Source organism: Cetorhinus maximus, chromosome 1 (genome assembly GCF_964194155.1).
Source record: "Cetorhinus maximus chromosome 1, sCetMax3.hap1.1, whole genome shotgun sequence".
Lineage (NCBI taxonomy): Eukaryota > Metazoa > Chordata > Chondrichthyes > Lamniformes > Cetorhinidae > Cetorhinus > Cetorhinus maximus.
In genome coordinates this window covers 85,407,253-85,434,387 of record NC_135879.1, presented here as the reverse complement: position 1 = coordinate 85,434,387, position 27,135 = coordinate 85,407,253, and the positions used below count along the sequence as shown (strand labels likewise).

The 27,135-nt window shown below is 42.2% G+C and overlaps 1 protein-coding gene across 1 annotated transcript in view; it reads left to right on the top strand.

The window, feature by feature from the left end:
* sec24d (SEC24 homolog D, COPII coat complex component) overlaps nt 1–13,431 on the top strand; it is a 244,257-nt gene extending 230,826 nt beyond the window's left edge. The window contains exons 21-23 of the mRNA XM_078543241.1: nt 2,417–2,608; nt 5,111–5,200; nt 9,819–13,431. Coding sequence (XP_078399367.1) covers nt 2,417–2,608; nt 5,111–5,200; nt 9,819–9,959 — 423 coding nt within the window. The 3' untranslated portion in view covers nt 9,960–13,431. The remainder of the gene's footprint in view (nt 1–2,416; nt 2,609–5,110; nt 5,201–9,818) is intronic.
* Nucleotides 13,432–27,135: the final 13,704 nt, after the last annotated feature.

Genomic DNA, 27,135 nt, shown 5'->3' with positions numbered 1-27,135 from the left:
TGTCCACAGCATCCCCCCTTTCCAGCGCAAGATTGTGGAGAGCACAGCATGCAACCACCATCAGTGACACACAATCTGGGGGGGTGCTGGAGTGCAACCCCTGAGCGGTCCAGGCATCAGAAACGCATCTTAAGAAGACCAATGACTCTCTCCACCACAGCCCTTGTGGAGGCCTGGCTCCTATTGTACCACTGCTCAGCTTCTGTCCTTGGATGGCGGAGAGGCGTCATGTGCCACCTTCTGAGGGGATAGCCCTTGTCACCCAGCAGCCATCCATCCAGCCGGGCTGAGCACTGAAGAGTCCTGGCACCTGGGAGTGTCTGAGGATGTAGGCGTCGTGGGAGCTGCCTGCACAGACTTGTAGAATCAGCATTCTGTGATCACACACTATCTGCACGTTCATGGAGTGGAAGCCCTTCCTGATGACAAAGGCACCGAGCTCACCTGCTGGCGCTTTGATGGCCACATGTGTCCAGTCTATAGCACCCTGGACGCGGGGAAAGCCAGCAATCGCCGCGAAGCCTCTGGCTCGTTGTGTCTGGCTTGCCTGGTCCCAACAGTAGTGGATGAAGGTCAATGCACACCTAAACAGAGCACCTGTGACCTACTTGACACAAGTTTGGACAGCTGATTGGGAGACACCGCAAAGATACCCCACCGACCCCTGGAAGGAGCCACAGGCATAGAAATTGAGGGCAGCTGTGACCTTTAGAGCGCATGGGGTGTCCATCCACACAGTTCGCGGAGATCTCAGGCCCAATCATCTGACATAGTTGACTGTCTCCCTTGAGAGACAGAGCCTCCTTCGGCACTGCACCTCAGACATATTGAGGTAGCTGCTTCGCTGCCTGTATACCCTGGCAGCAGGATAGTGGCGTCTTCTGCAGCCCCTTCCACCTTGGTCTACCTCTTGGCCCTGCACCCCTTGTGCCTGCGCCTGACCTCCCAAAGGTGGCTCCCCTGGAGGCTGAATGTGCACTCCTGGCCTCCTCCCCCTTCTAGCCCTCCCTTCTTCCTCAGAGGAGGTGCCTCCAGTGGAGAGTTCAGCTCCCATTCCCAGGCCCAGAAAAGATCCCTCATGGCAGAGTGCTGACCTGAAGGTTGTGAGTCCAGACCAAGCAGCTGGTATGTGTTTTGAAGTATTGCAGATCACACAGGCAAGTATCAGTAACTTTGAAAAAACAATATTTGTCAGCACACTCGGGACCCCACTGAGCCCTCTTATCCAGCCCGTGGATGAGACTTATACAAATATGTCCTACCCGCCTGCCCGTTACACCCGTGCGCGATCCGAAGATCACACGGGTGCCGAAAAATCGCCGTCGATTGGTGCCTCAAGGGCCTTAAATGGCCTGTTAATTAATGACAGGCGCGCATCAGAGATCAACACGCACCCACCCAACGAAATATCACAATGGCGTGCGGTGACGTTGGGACGCTCACACGATGTCATCGCACTTCATTGTATACACGGGTAGTGTGGGGCCCGCCCCCGCATGCCAACGGGAAAATTCTGGCCAGTGACAACATGAGGAAAAACTTATTCACGCAACAAGTGGTTAGGATCTGGAATACACTGCATGGAGTCATAGAGTCAATGAGATCTACAGCACTGTAAAAGCCCCCTTGGCCTATTGCGTCTGTGCCGGTCAAACAAGTACCTAACTATTTTAATCCCATTTTCCAGCACTAGGCCTATAGTCTTGTATGCCATGGCATCGCAAGTGCACATCCAAATACTTCTTAAATGTTATGAGGGTTTCTGCCTCTACCACCCTTTCAGGCAGTGAGTTCCAGATTCCCACCACCCTCTGGGTGAAAAAATCTGCCTCACATCCCCACTGCCTGAGAGTGTGGTTGAGGCAGATTCATTCATGGTTTTCAAAAGAGAAATGGATTATTATCTGAAGAGGAAATACTTACAGGGCAACAGGGAAAAGGCCAAGGAGTGGCACTAGGCAAATTGCTCTTGCAGAGAGCTGGCACACACACAATTGGCTGAATGGCCTCCTTCTGTGCTGTAACTACTCTATGATCCTATGAACTACTTCCCCTGGTGGGGAGAGTCCAGAACAAGGGGGCATAACCTTAAAATTAAAGCTAGGCTGTTCAGTGCTGATGTCAGGAAGCACTTAGGGTAGTGGAAATCTGGAACTCTTCCCCAAATAAGCTGTTAGGACTAGGTCAAGTGAAAACTTCACAGATGTGATTTTTAGATTTTTTATTAGACAAAGGCTTTATGGAAGATGGAAGTATGGTGGATAAAGGTGGAGTTAAGGTACAGATCAGCAATGATCTAATTAAATGGTTAAATAGCCTAGAGAGGCTGAATGACCTATCCTGTTCCCACATTTCCTAGATTAATGCACACCCTCCATCTACTGACACAGCTGAACACTTCTCTGTTTTATAACAGCACAAGATGGATGTAAATAGTGAGGAGTTTCCTGCTGCTGTCCGGTGCTCAGAGGAACGTTTAGCTGATGGAGGAATATTTTTGTTGGAGAATGGGATAAATATGTTCCTGTGGCTAGGACTGAATTCTCAACCTGAGCTAATTCAAGGCATCTTTAATGTACCCTCGTTTGCACATATCAACACAGACCTGGTAAGTCATGTGTTCTTAACATTCAAATTTTAAATTGCTATAAGTAATCTTGCTCCCCTCCCCCATGTACTAACCTAAATTATATTCTTGGAGAAAGAGGACTACAGGTGTATTGGTGTGAGAAGTGCAATAAATTATCTGTAGCAATTGACCAAAATGTTTGTATTTGCTGCCTAATTTATAATTTTATTCATATCAAACAGGATAGCTCAGAATTTCCTCAGAGCTGCTCTTACCTCACTGCAAAACCCTCACCAAAAAATGCATGGAAACTCCATTTACTCACATAAACATGATTTTCTGATGCACTTCCGGTAACCTTATGGTGAGAGAGTCGGAGCAGCTCTGAGAAAAATGGATGCTAAATAACAAGTTCCCTTGCTGATTTTCTTGTTCATCTGATCCTCATTGTATGAGAATCTCCAGAGATCATTATTGAAGCAGAGTTCCTGCTAATTGACATTTTCCAGTGTATGAAACCTCTTCCCTCAACTATTCCTGCAGTGGAATGCAGCAATGGTGATTATGCAATAACTTGATTATAGTGATTTTAACATGCAGAATGTCCTGAGCTAGGAAAGAGAAGTCAGGGCAGGTGATTGAAAGCTTGTGAGGAAAGCTGAGTTTTAAGAATATTTTTTGAGGGGAGAGAGAGAGGTGGAGTGGTGGCACGGTGTCATAGGGCAATATTTCACCTGCATTTCTGAACAGGAGCGATTATTCCGAAAATATTGAAAGATGAATGCATTCTGGACGGGCAGAAAGAGGCTTTAGTGCCTCAAGAAACAGGCCAGGCGGCTCTGCTGGATATCAAGAAGAAAGAAAGACTTGCATCAATATAGTGCCTTTATCAACCTCACTATATCCCAAAGTACTTTACAGCCAATTGAGTACTTACAAAGTGTAGTCAGAGTTGTAATGTCAGAAATGTGGCAGGCAGTTTGTGCACAGCAAGCTCCCACAAACAGCAATGTTACAATGACCAGATAATCTGGGTTTCAGCGATGTTGATTGAGGGATAAATATTGGCCAATACACTAGGGAGAACTCCCCTGCTTTTCTTAGAAATAACGCCGTGGGATCTTTTGCATTCACCTGAGAAAGCAGACAGGACCACGGTTTAACCTCTCATTCTTAAGATGCACTTCTGACAGTACTGTCCACACGGCACTGATCAGCCTGGAACTTTGTCCTCAAGTCAATGAAGTGGGACTTGAATCCAACCTCTGACTCAGGCAAGAGGTCTAACTGTTGCGTCACAGGTAGCACTTGTAAATATTTCACTTAAATACTTATTTTATTGACTCCAGGGACAGGATTTTGCCCGTTAGTTGGGACCCCTACATCAGGCTCAGATGAGGTCGCAGCCCTGCGCTGTGTGGGGGAACTGTCAACTGGCAGTGATTTTTGATCAATTAGTGGCCAGAGGGCAGGCTTGCCATCAATTAGGGTCAGCAGGAGAGTTCTCTAAGCTGAAGGGCCAATAGAAAACCCTTCAGCACTGAGAAGCAGTAGCTTGCAGTTCAGGTAAGTGAGAGAGAGAGAGAGAGTGCCCCCAATTCGAAGTACCCTCTCTCCAACTTCTTAAAGTTTTAAATTAAAAAGTACACGCAGCAGTCAGACCACCATTGTGGAATGGAAACCCTTCCATAGGGCAGCTTTCAGCTGTAGCCATGGAGGCAGGGAGAACCTCAAAGCCTGCGTGGAGCACTAGCCTGTGCAGCCAAGCAGCTGCCCCCAGGCGGGTGGCCTAGTCCCTGTGCCTGAAGGCCCAGAGGCTGACTGGAAAATTTCAGTTGGTTTCTGACAATAGGCTTTAATGGGGCTGTAACTGCCCTTAATTCGTAGGGTAGCCCTGCCGCCCCACCTTACTGCCTCTGGAAAAATGGCCTAGGCCGGGATGGTGCCAGCAAACTGACACACCAGCAAGTAGTGTGAAACTCCACACCAGCCCACCTCCACACTCAGCTCCATTGGGGCCTAAAATGCCTGCCCCAGTATTCAGATATTTAACACTTAAAACAATGTATAGTGCCAGTGTGGTAGGAAAGCTGTACAAGTGGCATATTTATACAACTTTTCTATCTCACTGGGATACAGTGGGAAACCCATCCTAATGTTGAAGCTTAAGGGCAGTTCTTTGAAAAATACAAATATTGGGCTCCGATTGAAATATTCAAAGGACTGCCATTGTCTGAAAACAGAAGTCCAGCTATTTGAGATGCTGGAGGGGTGTGTGGAGAAACTAAGAGTTAACATAGTTTTTCATTTGAAATTGAAAAATTGGAATCAGATTATGATTATTGCCAGCCTTCCCATTATTTATGTAAAATGTACATGAAAGTAGCAATGTCTTTAGCACTGTAAGGGGACAGGTGCACATTATAAAATTGCATACTGGTCTTAGGCCTAACATAACCATCTGAAAATGGGTGGTAATCACCTGAGAATACTACTCAGCACTTTGACTTTGAACAAAGTCTACCTTTCACTTTGTTACAGGCATCATTACCTGAACTGGACAACCCGTACTCAAGGAAGATTAGGTCGATCATTGCCAACATAAGAAACCAGAACCCTTATTCCATGAAGGTAAGCAGAGGTGTTAATAATTAGTAGGTTCTTTTTGAGAGGTCTTATAATAGTTCATTCTTTATTTAATTGCCAGTTTAGTTGTGGTGCAGTAACAACAGATGTCATTTAAGATTTTTTAATTGGTAATATTAAACAAGACCCTATTTGATGACCTGTATGTCCTCGAAGCATAAGATAGTAAGATGTAGGGTTGCATCGATGGCCTCCAGTACAAGGTGGTGAAAGTTCCCCTGCAAGACCAGTGGGGTCCTTCTTTAACTAAGGAACTCGGCGTCCAGTTGGGCTCCGATTGAAATTTTACATCATGCCCTAGCAGGGAAGGTGCTGCAGCTTTCCCACCTGGTTTAGGTCTGTCATTAGAGGATTGGAAGCAGAAGAGGCTAAAGTGTTTTGCTTTCTTTCTTGGGGCCTTGAGGAGCAAGAATATAGTTCGGATCTCCTCTGCACTAATGCACTTAACTGCCTGTAGATGACCAAGGGCTGCCCGATTTTCCACAAGCCATCAACTCCCCCCTCCCCCCAATTCAACCAGTGGCATGTTAATGAGGCAATTAAATTCCTGTGGTCTTATTCTGCTGCAGCGAGTGGGAAATTAACTGTCTCCCTTGGTTTCTTGCGAGAAACCTGCTGAGAGTTGAAAGTCAGGCCCACGAAGATAATATCGATAAATTTTCTGCCTGCTTTCCATGAATGAAATATGAACAGGCAGAAATGTGGGGAGCCACTCACCCCCACTGATTCCAGTCTCTTTCTGCCATGTCCCCATAATAACCTTAACTATAGTTAGGAGTTGTATGTTAGGAAATATGTTCGGAAAGTCTGTTAGCTCAGAAGAAGGGTCATACAGACTCAAAATGTTAACTCCATTTCTCCCTCCACAGATGCTGCCAGACCTGCTGAGCTTTTCCAGCATTTTCTGTTTTTATCCCATGTTAACCTGTTATTTTGAATAGGAAAGCAGGACGCAGCAGGGCAAAATCCTGTTTTAAATATGCACATCAGATCCTGTTGACCTGAGGCCCTAACAGGGCACAGTGTCAGCGTCCCTGTCAGGTAAACGTTGCAGGGGGCTGAATCCTGGGGCAAAAGAGGCTCCCCAGAAGGGAAAAAACAGTAAAAACTGGGAATAATACTGGCCCAAACTGGTCTTGTACACCTTAAAATGGAACAGCAGTGAAAATTGGGAAATAAGTGTACTGGTCCAAACTGTTTCTTCCTTCTGGGCCTGACGTGTTAAATTCATTTTTCAGGTTTGTGGTGTGCCAGGAGGAGCACTCCTGCTCCACCAAAGCTTACAAAGAAGAGTTGTGTCTCCCTTGCATGGGCTACCCTCAGTTGTGGTCAGACGCCGCACCTCAATCACAACCCTTATCTCTCTCAACCTGTTCCCCTACTCCCCTTCTATTTGTGACATTGAGCCTTTCTCCCCACTAACTGCCATCAGTCCCCTGCTGCACGTTAGTATTCCCACCCACCAGCCAGGCAGTCAATTTGACAGGAAAGCTGCAGTAGGTTATTTAATGCCTCCTCTATCTCCCCGACGTTCACTGGTTTTGCATGCACTACCATGCTCCCCCAGCTCCCCATTATTATTTGGGCCCGGGTATTTCTTGGCCCCTCCTGTTCAGCTTTATATTTCTTCTCTAACGGTGAGTACACGCCTTTGGTGGTACTCTGTGGTCTTTTTTTGCTTTCTGGACTATTGGCAGAAAGTGACTTATCTAACTGTAGAATTTGAGAGGTAATTTCAACACAACTGTTACTAACGGATATCATAAATCACATTGGGAACGCACAAGCAGTGTGTAAATATAAGGATCTCAGCAAGTGTCAGCCCCCTCTGTGCATCGAAAACATGAAAGCCACTGGCACAAATGTGCTTCTATAGATCAAGAGGCGCATTTTCCACCCACAAAGGTGTTAAATTGTGATTACCACCACTTTGCCCTGATTTGTGCTAAGCTTGGTAAGTAATGGACATCATGGAAATGCTGAAAGAAAACTCCAGTTGCATTTACTCTGTTTATAAACACATTTTACAATGTAAAACAATGTCCCAAGTTTCAGAGGCTGCAAGATGGTATCGTAGTATATTTAATAAACAGAGAACAATGCATGTTCCACTGGATCATTTGAAGCACGACAATAGAAGAGAAATATTATGAGAGAGGAGTTCCATAAAGCAAAGGATATTTTCTTACTCAAAATAAAACATGAATGTTGTAATTGAACATTTACAGCTGCCTGGTTATGGACATTCTTTTCACTTGTGATTTCCCATTGCACCGCACCCCGACCTCGCCGGCTCATACCCCACCCCCTGCCCTGCCGACCATCCTCCCACCACTGCTGGCTTATTGATTTCAGCTGCACGCTGTTGGAGAGATGCTGAGACAACACTTGGCACTTTCCCACAGCAGAGGAGGAAAAATTGGCAGGAGTGTCATATGGACTTTTTCTACAGTTCTTAGCTATCTGTTTGAGCATCATTGATGGAAGCAGCGGTCACATTGCCTACCAGCCCTTTTCATTAATGTTACTGTCTGTCCTGGGGAGACTTGAAAATATGGCAAGAAAATAATATTTGTGGAGAATGGGAGTGGGATAGAGCTATATCCCTTCCTCAATTAAAAATGTGGCAGATTGCAAACTCATATATCCTTTGATATTCACGTGCAAAAATATGAGTAAAAATAACTTCAGTTAATATTTACAATCTTTATTTTTTGGATTTTTTTCCAATAGCACTGTTGGCGCACCTACACCACATGGACTGCAGCGGTTCAAAAAGGCAGCTCTCCATGGCCTTCTCAAGGGCAATTAGGGATGAGCAACAAATGCTGGCCTAGCCAGCAACGCCCACATCCCAAGAAAGAATTTTAAAATTACATTAAATTGGAATTGGAAATAGGTAGCATATAATATTGTCCATATCTGCCCCAAATGTTGTATATTTGAAAACTTTGTTGAAGATCTGACCTGGATTTTTACTGAATCGGGATGACTCTAGAGCCCTTTAAAAATGATTGGCAGATCCTGATTTCAGGATTCCCACCCCATTCCCGAGGTTTCTAATATTCAGGAATGCCTTTTAAGGGTGCTGACTGGTTTGGGTCAAAAGCCCGCACCCTGCACTCCCTACCTGGCCAGTTCCATTTCATGTCCTATATCTCCGCCATTTTCTTGGAGTCCGGCCAACATTTAAAAGAGTCATGGTTCATAGCACCTCAGAGGTGTTGTGAACCAAAGTCTGCATGAGGGACCCTTTTGAAAGGTAAGTTTGTAAGGTAAGGTCCTCATTATGCACCCAATGCCAAGGTATGCTCCCCCAAACAACCCCTACCTCTCTTCATGTCCCCATGCCAAGCTATGCCCCCCAAATAACTCCTATGGCCCCTCATGTCCTCTTGCCAAGCTATGCCTCCCAAATAGTTCCTGTGGCTCCTCATGCACCCATACAAAGATATGACCCCCCACCCCGTAAGCAACCCCTATTCCCCTGTGCCAAGCTATGGCACTCCCATGCCCATTCACCCACTATACACTGGATAGAAGCAATAAATCCTATAGTGACAGTAGGATGTGTAAAAGAAAAGCTTTAAAGAAACAGTCCTTCGTTCATAAAATTAGCTTTTACTACAGCCCAATAAAATAGGCCAATGAATTTACGGGCTCTCAGCCAAGCCGTATTATGTATTCTTGATTGAGAGCACAGAAATCCATTAGAGTGCTGAAACACCTGAGCCCCAGAGAAAACGTTGCATGATTGACAGCTCCGGCTCTCTCTGACCTTTTCTGTCAGCTTCACAATGTTTTATTCATAATATTTATTTACAGAAGATAAAGAGGTTTCAAGTGCTTGCAATTTGTGCTATTGAAAATTTAAAGGATCTGAATGATTAACACTTTTATTGCCCTGTAGTAAAAGTTTTTTTATACATCCTAATGTCATTGTAGTGTTCATTGCTTCTATACAGTGTATAGCATGTGAATGAGCATGGGAGCACCATAGCTTGGCACAGGGGGGCATGAGGGGCCATAGCAGTAGTTTGGAGGACATAGCTTGGCATGAGGGATCATAGGGGTTGAGTGGCATTAATGGGGCATGTGGGGTGAGGGCTGGAGGGCTTTTTTTATTATTTTAAGTGGGGCCAAGTTCCACAGCACCGAGCAGGCCATCTAAACAGCTCGCCTCTGCACCTCATCTGGCCCAACTACAGCCCGGACTCGCTCCCCACCCCTCCCCCACACAACGAAAACCCTGTTCTTATATGCATTTCTCCTGAGGCAGGCGGGGCAATCCAGGAATTTTCCTGACTCCCCCTACCCACCTCGAGGATGAAAACCCAGGCCACGACGTCTGTTGAAAATTCTTTACAGTTTCTGTCAGTTCTGAGTTATATGTTTTAGATTAAATTACTTTGAGTTTGTAAACAAAAGTAGCACAGAATCCTTCATTATCAGGGAAAAAGAAGTGCTGCTTAAACAAGGCAAATGCTTTTATAATGAAGTATTCAAGTGAGGTTGTAAGGAGTTATATCAAACTAAAGGAGTGTTTGCAACAAATTATGTAGCTTGAAGTTTAACTCTGACTATCTTTTCTTTCTATCTGCAGTTGATAATATTAAAGCAAAAAGATAAATCAGAGGGGATCTTCAGGCAGTTCTTGATGGAAGATAAGGGCTTGCATGGAGGAGCTTCTTATGTGGATTTCCTCTGCTATGTACACAAAGAGATCCGCCAACTCCTCACTTAAAGCCCTCAACCCATAGCCAGGAATGTCTTTTTATTCAACCTCACAGGAAAAAAGGGACCGTGTAAACTACATACGTTTAAAATTTGCATCAGTGTATTTTCTTCATAACTTTTGTTGTCAGGCCTTGAGTTTTCTTAAGACAAAACCTGTTTTGAAGTTACTAGAAATCTAGTATTTACTATTTTATAACAAGTCCATTGTTAGAATCAAAATCCACTGATAAAAATGTAGTTGATATTAATACATATATATGCGATATATATGCATATGCGTACAATTGACGGTATCAGTACTCTCATCTGTGTATGCGGTTATGCCTTGGCTGATTTAAAACTGTGACTCCTTCATTGCAATGTCAGAATATTGGCAGTAACAAACCACTAAGTTTGCCACATGGTGATAAATCAGTCAGGTTTTTTTTTATTTTTAAACAATTCACCCTGCAGCTGCGTGTTTATTTCTAATCAACTGGATGTGTGGGGAAGAAAAAGAGGAGCAGTTGGTAATTCCTGCACCAAAGCAAAACTGCAATGAAGTAGAACAATGTCATCCAAAGTATTTATATGATGCCAGTTGCCAGAGATTAGGCCAACAGTTGTTCCAGATGTTCTTCACAATATATGAAACTTCTGATAGTGTAATCGCAAGGTGATAAAGAGTAACAAAAAGAAACTAGCCAAGAACTAAACATTAGCAGTAAGTCTTAATTTCATGTTGGTTATTTTTGACAATAATTGGACAAGTCCATTTCTTTAATCAACTCTCTAACTATTCCTACATGTGATTAAGAAATAATCAAGTTGTATTCTTCCTGTCATTTACCCCTAACATCAAACCCCCTGAGGTTGTTGCTGCAACTGAATGATAATAGGATAGAGTACTGAAAAACCTTGTCATGTCAGGGTACGCACACTTTTTCTATTATGCATCATCCGCAAAAATTATTTTCTGTATTTTTATTAATAATACCTATTTCCAAGTAGAGTTAGAACAATGTACAAAACTATAAGCTATTTTCTTTCTTTCATAATATTGGGTAAATCAACTAAAGTAATCTTGTATTTTTTGTGCAAAGGGCCAACTGTCTTAGATTGTCCTCTTGTGCATTTTTCTCTTTACATGGTGCTAATGCTGCATTTCTTAAGCATCAGTAATGGGCAGTGTGCTGAGTTTACTTCGGAGCAGTGCACGTTGTTGTCATTCACATTGACATACATTTTATACATAGGGTTTCCATTCCTGATTGTCATTGCTGCTTCTTTTATGGGACAACATTATTTGTCAAGTCACACAGTGTTTGACCTTTCCTAAGAACAGTATTAAGTGATAAGGAATGACATTATAAATAACCTCTCATCAAAGTATAAAATTAGCAATTGCCAGACAACATCATCATCTTGCAGGGTTGATAGTACAACACAGATGACTTTCATAATCTGCAATTGCTGCAACTTTCAAAAGTATAATCAAAGTGAGGGATGGGGTCAGGGTTGATGGTGGAGTTGGTCGTGAAAAGCAGTCAGCTTCGAACTACTCATTCACAAGAAGTGTGTCACCAGGACCAAATTAAAATACAGTTGAAAGAAAGGATGAAAGGGGCTAGATAATTCACAGGTCATGTTCCGAGCACTTATGCTGGGTTTGTGTTCACTGGTGCTGACCGAGTGGAGTATGTTGGGTTAGCAGGAGGAGACCTAATCTACTTGGAACTGGCAGGTACCTCTACTAATAAAGGTGCATCTCTAGCTCAGTGCAGAAAGGAAGTCTAGTCCCTGGCTACTACCAGGCTGTGCACTTGAAATCTGACTGCACATCACACTGGTGTGAGCGCATGCAGTGACCAGTCATGATCCAATATTGGAATGGTGCTTCAAACAGTCATGAGGCCCCGGATTTGTATAGGCAATAGACTTGGCCCCCATTTCAAGCTGGCACCCTGTATCACTTCAGCACACCCTAACAAGTATGATGTGCTGTGCATAGTGATGTAAAATGAAAGTAAATGGCACACTGCCAATTGGATGCTTCAGTGCCCATCTCTTGCCCAAAACCAGTACTGCTTGATCCAATTTCCAGGCCTTTGTCTCAGCCCCTGTACGATAATTTGCTCTGTATGAGGAGGATGTGGGCACACAGGAAACTGCCAGAATAGGCAGAGAAATGGCTCCACCAGTCTCCACCATTTACTTGGGAGTTCCACCACTCTCTGACTGGAGTTATGGCAGGCCAGTGGAATCCCCAAGGAATTTTATCCCTAACTATTGTGATACATGAAAATAGGTAATAACAGACTTAAATAAATTATTACAAATGTTATGCATAAGCAAGTAGGGCAGAAAGGAAGCTCGTGAGTGCAGAATTGAAACTCGTGTGCTGCCCTATCTCCCACCCATGCTTGGTTTTAATGAGGAGAGCGCCTTCTAATTTCTGTTGTTAGAAATTCACACACTTAATTCCGTACATTTTTCAAAATACACAGCAGATATTAACTGAGTTAAATATATGTAAACAAATACAAACTACAATGAAAGGTTTAATAACTGAATTAAAGCAATTCTTTATTTTTCAGATTTGGTACATAAAACGGGATGTAATAATGAAATTTATTTTGGGGAGTATTGGAGGAGAGTAAACAAGTATAAAAATGGTTGCCATTCTTGCAACTTTGAAAATCTGTCACCAAGGTAAGCAATCTTTGGTGGTGTGTAGTTAGCGAGGAGGGAGAGGAAGGCGAATGGTTCATAAAAGCTATTGACTGATGATTTTATTTATCCCTGAGTCATTGTTTCGATCAGGTTTATGCTTTTAAAGGCAATTTGTCCTATGATGGTGCACAGCACAAAATATATGTTGATTGATGTGGGCACTTGGTCATTTTTCATGTAATTTGTGAAAAGGTTAGGCATTCAAATGAAATATCATGCTTATAATTCTTAGCGACCAGCAGACATTCATTTCATGACCACCATTAAAGCGTCCAGTGATTTAAAATATTGTCATATAAAATGACAGGGGAAGTCTTTAATACATTTAATATATTCAACTTGTGTCATTTTGAATTATAATATGCATAAACACTCAGTTATGAAATCCTGTGATATTGAGATGTCAGCTTTATTTTTGCTGAAGTAGTTGCAGTCATCTAGAATCATAAGGGTTGCATTCCCATTTACATGCATAAGGCAAATTATACGTTCAAAATAAAATCAATTTTTAGCTTTGTAAATCTATTTAATAAGTAGTGGTTGCTCTTCAATGTAGTTGGCTGCAAATGTCAAACGTTAAAGAAACCTTGCAGTTACGGTATTTTTGCAGCCAAGAGTAAGATGAAGTATGCGTGAAAGAATAAAATGCTTGTAATTCAAACCATAACATGACTTTTCTGTCATGTTTTTTATTATGCAATTTTTTTACCCTGTTATTAATTGTTAATAGGAAAATTGCAAATAAAAATGAGTGCCTTGTACTAAAACAGTGTTCACCTGATTTTGTCATAAAAGAAAATAAGGAAGTAATTTGTAATTATATAATGCCTTCCTCAGTTTGCCCCAAAGCAGTTAATAGATGGTGGGTTGAATTTTAGTGGGACAGAAGTCCTGCTGCTAGGCCAGAAGTGGGAGGCAACTCCAGTTCAACTGACAGCGGGACCTTGGGAGCCAAATACCTGCCAGTGGCCTGAGAGATGCTGTCCAATGCGAGGGCCAGCAACAGTCTGAGTAGCGCAATGGAGCACCCTAATAGGAGGGCCACCACCCTCACAGTTCCCTCCCCCTTCAGGATCCCTTTGGAAGGCCACTAGTTTTCACTGAGTAGTCTCCCTACATTACAGTGGGCTACCCTGACTTGGACAAAATAACCATAAAGGTGGGATGTGACCATGTGTCCACTAAGTTACCATATAAGTGGCTCAGTCATGCTCCTGGCGGTGGCAGATCTGTCAACTTATCTGCCACTAGAAAAATGGCTTGGTGGTAGGAAGACTTCAGGTGCCCCTCTATGACATCTTCCTCTTCCCAACCCTTCCCCAAAGGGTCCTTTTTTGTAATTCATTCATAGGATGTTGGCATTGCTGGCGAGGCCAGCATTTATTACCCATCCCTAATCGCCCTTGAGAAGGAGTGGTGAGCTGCTGCCTTAAACTGCTGCAGTCCACGTGTTGCAGGTACACCCACTGTGCTGTTCGGGAGGGAGTTTCAGGATTTGACCCAACAACAGTGAAGGAACCGTGATATATTTCCAAGTCAGGAAGGTGAGTAGCTTGGAGGGGAACTTCAAGGTGCTGGTGTTCCCATGTGCCTGCTGCCTTTTCCTTCTCGATGTTAGCGGTCGTGGATTAGGAAGGTGCTGTCTAAGGATCCTTGGTGAATTCCTGCAGTGCATCTTGCAGATGGTGTACACAGCTGCTACTGTGCAACGGTGGTGGAAGGAGTGAATGTTGTTAAAATTACAAACAATGAATTAACCTTGGGAGCATGATCATAGTTGCAATATAGACATAGACAATTATAGCAGTCAATTTACTCATAGCAGGATCCCACAAGCAGCAATGAGATGAATAATTAGTTAATCTGTTAGGTGAGTGTTGGATATCAGCAAAAGTAACAGGAGAGCACCCCTGCTTCCTTGGCTAGTGGATGGGATCTTTTCTATGCACCCAAGAGGGTACTTTAGTTTAACATCCCATCCAAGAAAGAACACCTGCAACAGTTTAGCATTGGAATGTCAACCTAGATTCTATACTCAAGTAGGGTTTGAACTCATGATCTTCTGACTCAAACATAAGCTGGCTTCTTCCACTCTATGTGCAATGTTCTCACTACCGGGACAAATCCAGAAGTAGTACTGCTTACAAGTTGGTTGCAAAAAATACACTTGACATGATCGTACCTAAACAGCCAAACATGGCAATATCTACTCACAAGTTCTTTATGGCTTGCAATCATTATGTAAGCACCGTATAATATTGTTGGGAGGAAACTATCCTTTGTAAGTATTTATATTTAAGTACTTAATTCATTGTTTTGTCAGTTTACAATATATTAAATGTTTTAAATATAGTGAACAATTCTTCTGTAAGTGCCACATTTGCTTTCTAAAACATTTTCCTAGTCAGAATTCCCTTGTCACACTTTACTAATAACATTCCTATTGTAATAGAAAAATGTATCTTCGAGACACCATGAGCAATGCCACAGGAGATTTCCTAACTTTTATAATTGAAGTTATTAATGACAAGGTTATAGAAGTTGTACTGGTTATGTTGCTGGACTAGTAATTCAGAGATTTGGACTAACATCCCAGAGGATATGAGTTCAAATCCCACATATAATTTGAGAATTTGAATTTAGTTTAAAAAAAATCTGGAAATAAATGACTGGCATCAGTAAAAGTGACCATGAACCTGTCAAATTGATGCAAAGCCCAATTAATAAACTTTGTCCATTAGGGAAGGAAATCTGCCATCTTTATCCTATCAGACCTATGTGTGACTTCAGTCCCATGTCAATGTGGGTTGCTCTCAACAATCCTCTGAAGTGGCCTACCAAGTCACTCAGTGGTATCTAGGAATGGGACATAAATTCTGGCCTTACCAATGATGCTCACACCCTGAGAATGAGTAATAATAAAAAATAAATCTGTGTATACCACAAATATATTCAACATGAATGTTATAATTTAAATGCAATCTGTCCACAGTACAAGGAAACAGCCATGGTAGTTTCCACTGATTGGCTCAAACAACTGAAATAATTTAGATTGCCTTGTTGATTTGTTCGAATATGGACAGGTACAGCAAGATACCAGTCAGGAACAAGGAACTAGCGAAAAGCCAACCAATAAACCAACCATTCATCTGTTTTTGGTGTTGGTGACTGTGGCCATTGTTGGCCAATGTGCTGAGAATCCTCCCTTCTTCAAATAATGCCATGGGAATTTTAACAACCACCTGGTTTAACTCCCCATTCAAAGGACAATATCTCCAACAATGCAACACTCCTTCAATATTAAACTGAATAGTCAGCCCAGGTTCTGTGCTGAAATCCTAGACTAGAACTTGAACACAGCTTTCTTACTCAAAGGCAAACATTGGACTGGAACTTGCCGACTCAGCAGACCCATCTCCTTTTAAAAGGCACCCCCTCCCACCATATTTTCATTCTGGATAGGTGGAGGCAGGATGGAGGCAAGCCAACTGCCTCCTGAGGTAGGCCTGAGACAACAATGGATGTGGGCAGATGGTGAGAACGCCCGCTTCCGTTTACTGGGACATTGGCCCAGTTGTATTGAAGAATATCAAGCCCTCAAACCATTACTCCCTCAGCCCCCTCACACATGACCCCCCTTGCTCGCTCACACCCCTATTCTCTCCCACCCCCCCCCATGCCTCCCATGTATCCTTCATAGCCAATCACCCAGTAACCACCATGGGCAGACCTCAGGAGCTATGTCTTTGAAATGGACCTTAAAAAAAACTTCTAACAATCTCATAGAGCTCACAGAAACACATTTCATGTCAAAAAGCATTCTTTCAATGAAACCATTCAAAAAAGTTAAATGCCCTCAAGTGGCCCATCTGTTGTAAAAGCTAACACGTTTTCAGTAACCACATCAAAGACAGATATCTTTTGTTAACCTCTTAAAACTGTCAATCAAACTGACTACACTGCCCCTTGCTGAGATAACTGGCTCTGTGGCTTTTGAAACACAGCCAAGCATCTATTACGACACCCAGCTACCAAAACAAACCATTACAAATGGAAACAATGAAGTCTATTGAAACTGCAAAAACAGATGGCTATATTTTTGTAAGCTACACCAGATGGCCTGTCAATCAATACAGCCCAGGAGCAAGCATCTACTTTATTTTTCTAAGTGAAAGCTGTAGACCAGTTTATTTCTTCAAATTTAAAACACTGTGGACATTTAAATCACTTGAGCTCATTACAATAGAATTCCCAAGCAGTGGTTTTTCCACTTTTGAATGCATAACAGCATTTTCACAATGGGAAAAGAACTCTAACGCATCTCAATACTTACACAATGAAGATCAATGTAATGGTCAATTTACTTTTGCAGGACAGAGCTCTAAGCTCAATCACTGCAGTAAAAAGACATCTAACTTACAGTACAGCATCTAACTATTGAAATTGAAAGAACAGATTTTTTGGGGGGATTTCAAAGTCTGTGAATGAAAGAATTCCAGTTGCAGGTGATTTTGTTGGTTCCCACTTGGAACTGAAGTTCCCCTGTAGTTCATGATTCCTCTGAGATGTCCGGCCCATTCTTAAGGAAGGGGCCGGACTCCACAAAAATTACAGGGAGGATTTAAACTGCCCACCCCATGCAAGGGTAGGGGTGCTGTGTGCAGGCGGGTTACCTGTACCCTTAAGTGTCTTATGTAGTAAATTTTCCCCAAGGTTTCCCGATGACACTTTATACCATTTCTCCAGGGTTGCCACCAAAGTAACACCAGACAATCTGGAGAAACCGCTGTAAAAATTATTAGCATATGTCTCTGAAACAGGGAGCATTTTATTTTCTTCAGCTATGAATCAGTTCCAATTTCATTTAATATAAAAACAGAAAATGCTGGAATTTCTCAGCAGTTCTAGCAACATCTGTGAAGAGAGAAACTGAGTTAATATTTCAGGTGAATGGCCTCCCATCAGAACTGATTTCTGATTTCATTTGCAATGAATTATGATGCACCAAAATCTCAAGTGCTATCAAGCGCCAAATATCCACTCTAATATTATTTACATCATTATTCACAATTCCAGATGCAACCTCAGTTGGGTTCATCGTTGGAAAGAAGAATTTTCACCAATAACATGTGTCAAAGTGATGGACGCATTCTGTCTATGTAACATTCGAGTGCATGCAGGAGAGCACAGAACACTTCTTGGGCAGCCTAACCTGCCTGACATCCTTCTAGTGGTGCCCTCTTCCTTAGGACATGACAGCTTGAAAAATTCCTGCTGACAAATGTTCTGGTACCTATACAGAGAACTCAGAACACTGGGGACGAAACACCATGAAAGCCTAAGTGTTAGCTGGTAGCGGGAAAATAAAATAATACACAAGGCCTTGAAAGGACCTAATGCACTTACTTTAAATGACTAAAAATGGCCAGAATATGCTAGTTACAAGTTAAAACTCCCAATGAGAAAAAAACAGAGCTTTGCAATGGGAAACAGCACTAAACTGGACTACTATAGTCCACTTGAGGCTGTAGTGCACTCCCATGGTTAAAGTGACAGGATAAACTTTACTCTTTCCGTTTATCACAACACCTAGACCTTTTACTGTGTTATAATTTCCCTGTAGCATTTTGTGAAATGAAACTCAATGGCCTGTAATTTCTGAGCTCCCCAGCGTTGGATTTAGGGGGTACCCCATAGGTGCACTGGGGAATCCCTCTGGGAAGTTCCCAGGTAAGGGTTTGCACAGCAATTACCCAGAAGTACTAACCTCCTCTGGACAATTGCACTGCACTGGGAACCATCCAAAAATGTGGTTTAAATCGCAAACTTAGGATGGTTTGGCCTGGGTTATACCATTAGTTACTTAGAGAAAGTTAGAAGAATTAAAACCTCTTCTAACTTATGAGTAACTATTGTAAAGATCCAGTCCAACCCCACTGGACTTCCCCACACCCCGACACCCCCCCACCCCTCCTCCCCCACACAGGGCTTCACCCACCCCCCAGAACCCCCGACCTCTGACACCCCCCACCCCCCACACCTCCGACACCCTTCACACCCCCCCAACCTCCAACACCCCCCCACCCGACCTCAGACACCCCCACCCTCTTGAACTCCAACACCCCCAATTCCCAGAATCCCTGACCTCCGACACCTCCACCCTCCTGAACTCCAACACCCCTCCAACCCCCGACCTCCGACACTCTCTACCCCCGACCTCCGACACCCCCCCCGACATCCAACACTCCGACCCCCCCGACCCCCCAATCCCTCTGATCTTCATCACCCCCCATCACCCCAAGCGACCTCTGACACCTCCCCTGCCCAATCCCCAACATCCCCCCACCACCCTTGATTCTCTGACCTCCCCCCGCCACCCTCCTGGACCTCTGACCTCCCCCCCCCGACCACACCCCCCTCCGCACCTCCCCCAAATCACCGACCACCCCCGGACACCCCCACCCCCCAAATCCTATCTACTTGCCTTAGATACTTACCTTCCCCCTGGCTTGTCAATCTCCCTGGCCCTTTAAACTTACCTGCTTTGCGGTAGCAGGTGCCTATCAAAGGGGACTTGGCTTGTTTGAATCCACGGGAGCTAGACTTTTCTGGGGCCTGCGAGGAGTCTTTGGATGCAGGCCCCAAGCAGCTCCAGCAATGGAAGTAGCAATGTAATTTTCAAGACCAGGTAAGTAGGTATTTATTTCTATTTATTCCTGCAGGCCAGCACTGTCCAATGCTAGTCGGAAGTTATGACCGAATATCATTGTAATATAGTAATATGGTTTAAGGTCATTCAATTCTGTGTTTTAAACTGAACAGGGGTGAAACTCTTCTAGAGTGGTAGCCCATAGACAACCAGTTTTACACTCCAGCCAATTTTCTTTTCCATTCTGTTTTATGGTAGTACTTAAGACAAACTTAACTGCCTGCTGTACTTTCACTGCAGCATCCCTCCCTCTTATGTTGTGAAAACCATAAGAAGTCACGGAACTTCTATGATTTTGCTTGAACTCCTTACACTGTTACTTAACATGTCACTCTATAGCAATGGTCTCGTGAGCTTTTTTTATTCTTTCATGGGATGCTAGGCCAGCATTTATTGCCCATCCCTAGATGCCCTTGAGAAGGTGAGCCACCTTCTTGAAATGCTGCAGTCCATGTGTTGTAAGAACACCCACAGTGCCGTTAGGGAGGGAATTCCTGGATTTAGATCCAGCGACAGTGAAGTGACGGCGATATAGTTCCAAGTCAGAATGGTGAGTGGTTTGGAGGGGAACTTGCAGGTGGTGGTGTTCCCATGCATCTGCTGCCCTTGTCCTTCTTGGTGGTAAAAGTTGCGGGTTTGTTGAAGGAGTCCTGGTGAGTTCCTGCAGTGCATCTTGTAGATGGTGCACACTGCTGCCACTGTGTTTTGGTGGTGGAGGGAGTGAATGTTGAAGGTGGTGGATAGGGTGCTAATCAAGCGGCTGCTTTGTGCTGTGTAGTATCGAGCTTCTTGAGTGTTGTTGGAGCTGTACTCATCCAGGCAAGTAAAGAGCATTCCATAACGCTCATGAATTGTGCCTTGTAAGTGATGGACAGGCGTTAAGGAGTCAGGAGGTGAGTTACTCAGTGCAGAATTCCCAGCCTCTGATCTACTGTTGTAGCCACAGTATTTATATGGCTGGTCCAGTTCAATTTGTGGTCAATGATAACCCCCAGGATGTTGATAGTGAGGGATTCAGCAATGGTAATGCTATTATGTCAAGAGGAGAGAGTTGGAATCTCTTTTGTTGGAGATGATCATTACCTGGCACTTATAACTTGTAAGTGGCCTGAATGTAACTTGCCACTTCTCAGCCCAAGCCTGTATGTTGTCCTGGTCTTGCTGCATATGTACACAGACCACTTCAATATCTGAGGTGCTGCGAATGGTGCTGAACATTGTGAAATCATTAGCGAACATCCCCAGTTATGACCTTATGATGGAAGGAAGATCATTGATAAAACAGCTGAAGCTGGTTGGGCCGAGGATACTACCCTGAGGAACTCCTGTAATGATGTCCTGAGACTGAGATTATTGACCTCCAACAAGCACAACCGTCTTCCTTTGTGCTAGGTATGACTCTAACCAGTGGAGAGCTTTCTCCCTGATTTCCATTGACTCCAGTTTGGCCAGGTCTCCTTGATGCACCATGCAGTCAACTGCCTGTCATCTCAGTTTACATAGCCAGTCAGGATCCATGAAGTACTAGGTGTGCATGTGGAACATTTGTATATGTTACCCTCAATTTTCCATGCATTAATTTAAGAAATGTATCAAAAGATTCAAGGAAAGCCCCATTATCACCCATGACCTTGGCCACATCCCAAGAATAAATCATGAATAATAACTTGTATCCAATTGTAGACCAACATTTTGGTACCAAATATCTCTCAATGGTCATTGGTGCACTCTTAATATTTGATTCAGTTGTCACAATGATTTGACTAGTGCATAAGTGATAACAATATGTAATTTCATCAGCTGACCAAATACATATTGAACTATTTAAAAAGTGCTTTTTAAAAACAATGAAAGACACTGACTAAAGATGGCTGCCACAGGTCACCTGATATCTGGTATTGCAGTTGACCACTTTTCTGGAAGATTCCGATGTGGGATACAATTCAGACATGCCATAATGGGTCCTTCTCTGGTATCTCACATTGGAGGATGTCAAGAACTACTTCAAAAGGATTTATTGAAATGTGTATTGGACCTACATTTGCATTTTAATAAGGCCATCTCTCTAGCAGAGACAGCAAGTCTACAAGGACAATAGTTATATGGGAATATATCTTCCTATCTCATCAAGATGGATAATGACTCATTCAGGGATTAATGGCTGGGACTTTACAGAATCTAATCATCTCTGGTCATGGAACAAGAGCAACCATTGGTTTTGACATCAAACTAAACAAACACCTTCTGAAATCATTATGGGGAGAGAGAGGTCACGTGACTGAAGTAACCATTTTGAGACTGCTTTAACACAGCAAGCAAGCTGCTAAGAAGTAGTAAAATAGCCTGGAAAAGCTTCCAATGGAACAGTAAATAGCCCCCTTCTCTTCCCCTTTAACCTAAGACCCTACCTCTGTTAGTTTTAAAATCTAGCACAGAGGTAGTGAATTTCCATCGAAAGGAACCTCAGGTGCAGAAATCATTGGCTTTTTGGAAAATAAATTGTCTCTAGCATTTGCAGTTTTACATGGGCTGCAACTCAATTCCTGGGATCTAAAGATGAACGTGGAAAAATTCCTGCCACAGCCAAGGACTCATAAACAGTGAACTCTCAATTATTTTACCTTTCGGCATTGAACTTTAATTTGGGTAAGAAAATAACTACCTGCAGTATAACTTGTAAATTTTGTATGCTTGTGTGCGTGAATGTGGGTTGCGAAAGTTCAAGAAGCACGGGTCTACCTTTTAAATTTTTAAAAATCATTATTTGGGTAGGTTTTTAACTCAATAAAAAAAACGAACCCCTTTTTGTTTTAAAACTCAAGAAAGCCTGTCAGGCCTGTTTCTTTGCAACCACTACGTAAATACCACTGAGCCTTATAGGTTTTTACAAAACTAGATTAAACATTTAGCCCTGACATTGAGTAAAATTCCTTCATCATTCTAAATCCTTCAACAAAACCTGTTACAGTCAGACTTGGGGTGGTACGATAAGGGAATCAATTTTACTTCTTTTCATGTGGCTGTAACACAGTTTATTGCCTTTTTCTACAATAGCGCACTCAGCAGTGAAATAACTGCAATGACACGTGATCTTGGAATATACAAGACTGCTAAATCTCAGTACCCAGAAATAGAACTAGGGTAAAAGTTTTCTTTTTCAAAAAAATCTTGCAGTAGAAAGCAGGAACATTTACAGAGATAAATGTATATAATTAAAATCACAGAGAACTATTTCAAAATCTGTTAAATTCACATAAAACAAACTGTTTGTTTAAACTGATTTATTAGTACATTTTTGTGCACATTACTTTCAGAAGCCCAGTCATTCATTATTACAAAATGTACCATTTGCATTATTGCGGCGAGCTCAGAAACATAAATGATGAACAATGATTTACTTTGATTAGATTCAAGAGTGAAAACTCCCTTCATAGCAGCCCACCACTGTGAGCCAGGAGATTGATATCAAGCCAGTGCAAATAGCTCATATGGTTTTTTCTGCAAACTTTCAGCTGTAAATCAAAAGTCATCTTATGCATAATTTAGTTTCATCTGCTATGTGCATTCTCAGGGCACCCCTCAGTGTAAACTCTGTGGAGGTTTCATTCAGCTTAGGCCACCTTGACCCAAGTTGAATGGAAATTGGCTTAAGTAGTGATTTATCACAGGAACTTTATCCAAAAATCACAAAGCAATTGCTGATGATATCACTAAAGTCAAGGTTAAAAGGACAGTGTTACTCCAAATGAAAGCTAAGTTATTATTTACTTAGCGAAAGAAAACAGAAAAGTCCTTTGAAGCATTCACTATATCCAAAGGAAAAGCACATGCTGACTCTCAATTGCAATCACTACGATTGGATCCTAAAAGGATTCCTACAGGTGCCATGGCTATACAAGCGAGCATTGAAGATTACTTTCTCTCTCCTGCATCATACCCATTTGTTGTTGCGTTAGGTAAAGGCTAGATGATTACATAGGAAACATTCATAACTCTGGAGGGGTTTCATGCAGTCACTAGAATGAAGATATAACTAAAAGCTGGGCAAGGCTAGAAACCTAATATTCCTGGAAAGGAGGGTAAATTGCAATGTCAATGATGGAAATTATGACAACACTATAATTTATGGATGTTCTTGGGAATGACATTATACAGAGTCCTTATGGATTGAATTAAGAAATAAAAAACAAAATTGTAGAATTCTCAATGTGCATTGAAGTTGAAGATGAGAGAACTAGCAGTCTGCAGACAGTTCAGAGACACGTGTAAATATAACAAGGTGATAATATTGAATGATTTCAATTATTCCTAAAAAAAATTGAATAAAGGTAATGCATATGATCAAAGCATGGAACATTTGTTAGAATACATCAAAGATTGCTTCCTAAATCAATATATTTCTATTCCAAGAAAAGAAGCACTCTTTGGTTTAACTCTGGAAAATGAGGGGGTAATAACTGATGAAAGGATGAAAGAATGATCGAGAAGTGGAGGACATTATAGTTAGGTTCAATATAAAAGCAGAAAAGGATTATGTAGAATCAAGGATCAAGAGTACTGGATTAGAAAGAAGCAAAGTTCAGTGAGATAAGAAGGGATCTACCCCACATTGATTGTGCCAAAAAATTAGCAAATGGACTGACAGATTAGGAATAAGAAAGCTTCAAATAAGAGATGGATAGAGCAGAACATAAATCTAATCCTATGAGAGTTAACAGAGTTCCACAGATAAATAGATTACAAACTAAAGAGAGAGATAGTATAAAATTAGTGTTAGCTATATTAATGAAAATCAGGAGGAATATAGAAAATCTAGTGGGCAAGTGAAAAGGGACATTAGAAGGAGTAAAAGAGAATATGAAGAAAGACTATATCCATTAAAGAGAGAGAAAGACCACTCAAAGATGGAGGGGTTTATTTGTAAAGAACGAGGATATGAAGGAAGTGTTAAATATTTTCCACCTGGCTTTACATATCACAAAGTGAGAATACGGAGTCACTGGAAAAGAATCTGAAACAATTGTAAAAAGGTAACTATTGGAAGGAATTAGTTCTAATTACAATTAACAGACCTCAAGGTGGATAGGTCACAAGGTCTTGTGTCAGATTTTTAAGAATTCGGACTTGATACCACTTGGTAACAGAAGACCCTTGCTAGCTGGGGTGTGTACACAGGAGAGATCATTGCAAAGTAGTATATCATGGCTGGAGTTTACAGTTCTGTATGGCTTTACCCATTCTGACACCGGACAGACTAGCATATGTTATCTTAAATAGAAACAGAAAATGCTGGAAAAACTCAGCAGGTCTGGCAGCACCTGTGGAAAGAGAATCACAGTTAACATTTCAAGTCCATGTGATGCTACTTCAGAGCTAAAGAGAAGTAGAAACGTGATTGATTTTACACTGTTTATGAGTGGGTGGAGAAGGTGGAGCGAAATAGAAAGCCAGGCATAGGTGGCAGCTCAGGAGAGGTTGACAAAGATGTTGTGGAAATAAGACAAGGGAAGTGTTAATGGTAGTGTTAAAGACTAAAGTAGGTGCTGATAGTGGCATAAAGGTAAGATAGCAGAATGTGTCAATAGCAGAACAAGGGTCAGCGCTCTGTGAAAGCACAACATTAAAAATGATAAATGGTCCTGTTGGGGGGGGGGAGGGTAGGGATGGGTTGATGGTGGTGGGGGGTGGTCGGGGAAAAAGGATAAAACAACGATTTTAAAAATAAATAAATAAATAAAAGTAAACAAATAAAAATAAATTTAAACAAGTTGGATTAAAGCGGGGTCAAGATGGAGGAGAGAGTTCATGGTCTGAAGTTGTTGAACTTAATTTTAAGCCCGGAAGACTGTAAAGTGCCAGAAGGCTGTAAAGTGTTTTTATCCTAGCACGTGTTACCTTGCTGTCTTGTTCTTTAGCTAGGTGTGTGTTTGGCTTCCCCAGCTAGCAATCACAGCCACTCGTGCAAGCTGGATACCTTCTTGACTTGCAGGTGTGTGGCTCTTTCAGCCAACATTTATATCCACCTGCCCGAACCAGAGGTCTTATCCTCCGCTTCTGTATATCTGACTTTTCACAATCCTTCTTCTTTTATGCCTCAAAATGCAATTCATTTTGCTCAGTACATCCAGTCCTGCTTGCCCAGCAAGTTTATACATCCTGAGTTCATGGGCATCTTTTGCCCCTATCCAACATCTTGCCGAGATATCCTCTTTGATCTGGATCAATAGTGGCCCTTTGTTACATTTATGAGCATAGTTCATTGATGTTTCTAAAATAGCGAGAACAGAGCAGGGTGTAAACAGCGCAGATAGCGTGAGAGTTCCAGCTAGAGCAGAGTGGGGTATATAAGAGCACTGCCAATAGCCAGTCTGGGCCACTTTTGGAAAGAAAACTTGAGGTGTGACATCACAGGGAAGCAGGTAAGTGATTGATTGGTGAGTATCTCCTATTTATCTTATCTAAACTAGGGAATTTTAATTGGGGTAAGTAGAACATTAATTGGAATAATAGGAATATAAACACAAACAAGATTCGAGGCATTAATTAAATTTAATTAAGCAAATAAATTTAATTCATTAGTTAATTAAAACACAATAAAGATGGCTGGGCAGGTGATGTGTTGCAGCTGCAGGGTAGCATCAGTCGAGATGCAGTGGCAGACATTTAAGGAGACATTTCACAACACTCAGCAAGGATAAATTCCAGTGAGAAAGAAAGAGTCTAGGAGAAGGATGCACCATCCGTGGCTAACTAAGGAAGTTAAAGATAGTATCAAATTGAAAGAATGAGTGTACAATTCTTTTTGAAGATTAGTAGTAAGTCAGAAGGTTGGGTAGAATTTAAAAACCAGCAAAGAATGACCGAAAAAAGGGAGAAACTAGAATACGAGAGAAAACTAGCTAGAAATATAAAAACAGATAATAAAAGTTTCTACAAGTATTTAAAGGAAAAGAGTAACTAAAGTGAGCGTTAATCCGCTAGAGAGTCTTGGGAATTAACAATGGGAAATTAGGAAAAGGTGAAAGTGTTAAGCAGGTATTTTGTTCCTGTCTTCATTGTAAAAGATGCAAATAACATCCCAGAAATACATATAAATCAAGAGGTGAATGGGAGAGAGGAACTTAAAACAATTACAATCATCAGGGAAAGGGTACTGAGAAAATGATTAAAGACTGACAAGTCTGCAGGACCTGGTAGACTTCATCCGAGGGTCTTAAAAGAAGTGGCTGCTGAGATAGCAGGTGCATTGGATATAACTTTCCAGAATTCCCTAGATTCTGGAAAGGCCCCATCAGATTGGAAAAAAGGGAATGTAACTTCTCTATTTAAGAAAGCTGGGGCACAGAAAGCAGGAAACTACAGGCCAGTTGGCCTAACATATATCATAGGGAAAATGCTAGAATCTATTATTAAGAAGGCAAGGCACTTAGAAAATCTCAATGAAATCAGACAGAATCAACATGGTTTTGAGGAAGGGAAATCATGTTTGATTAACTTATTAGGGTTCTTTGAGGAAGTAACTAGCAACATGGATAAAGGGGAGCCTGTAGAAGTGGTGTACATGGATTTCCAGAAGGCATGCACAATAAAGCCTAGACAATATCCAGGCTTGGGCTGACAAGTGGCAAGTAACATTCGTGCCACACAAGTACCAGACAATGACCACCTCCAAAAAGAGAGAATCCAACCATCACCCCTTGACATTCAATGGCATTACCATCACTGAAGTCCCCCACCATCAACATCCTGGGGGTTAACATTG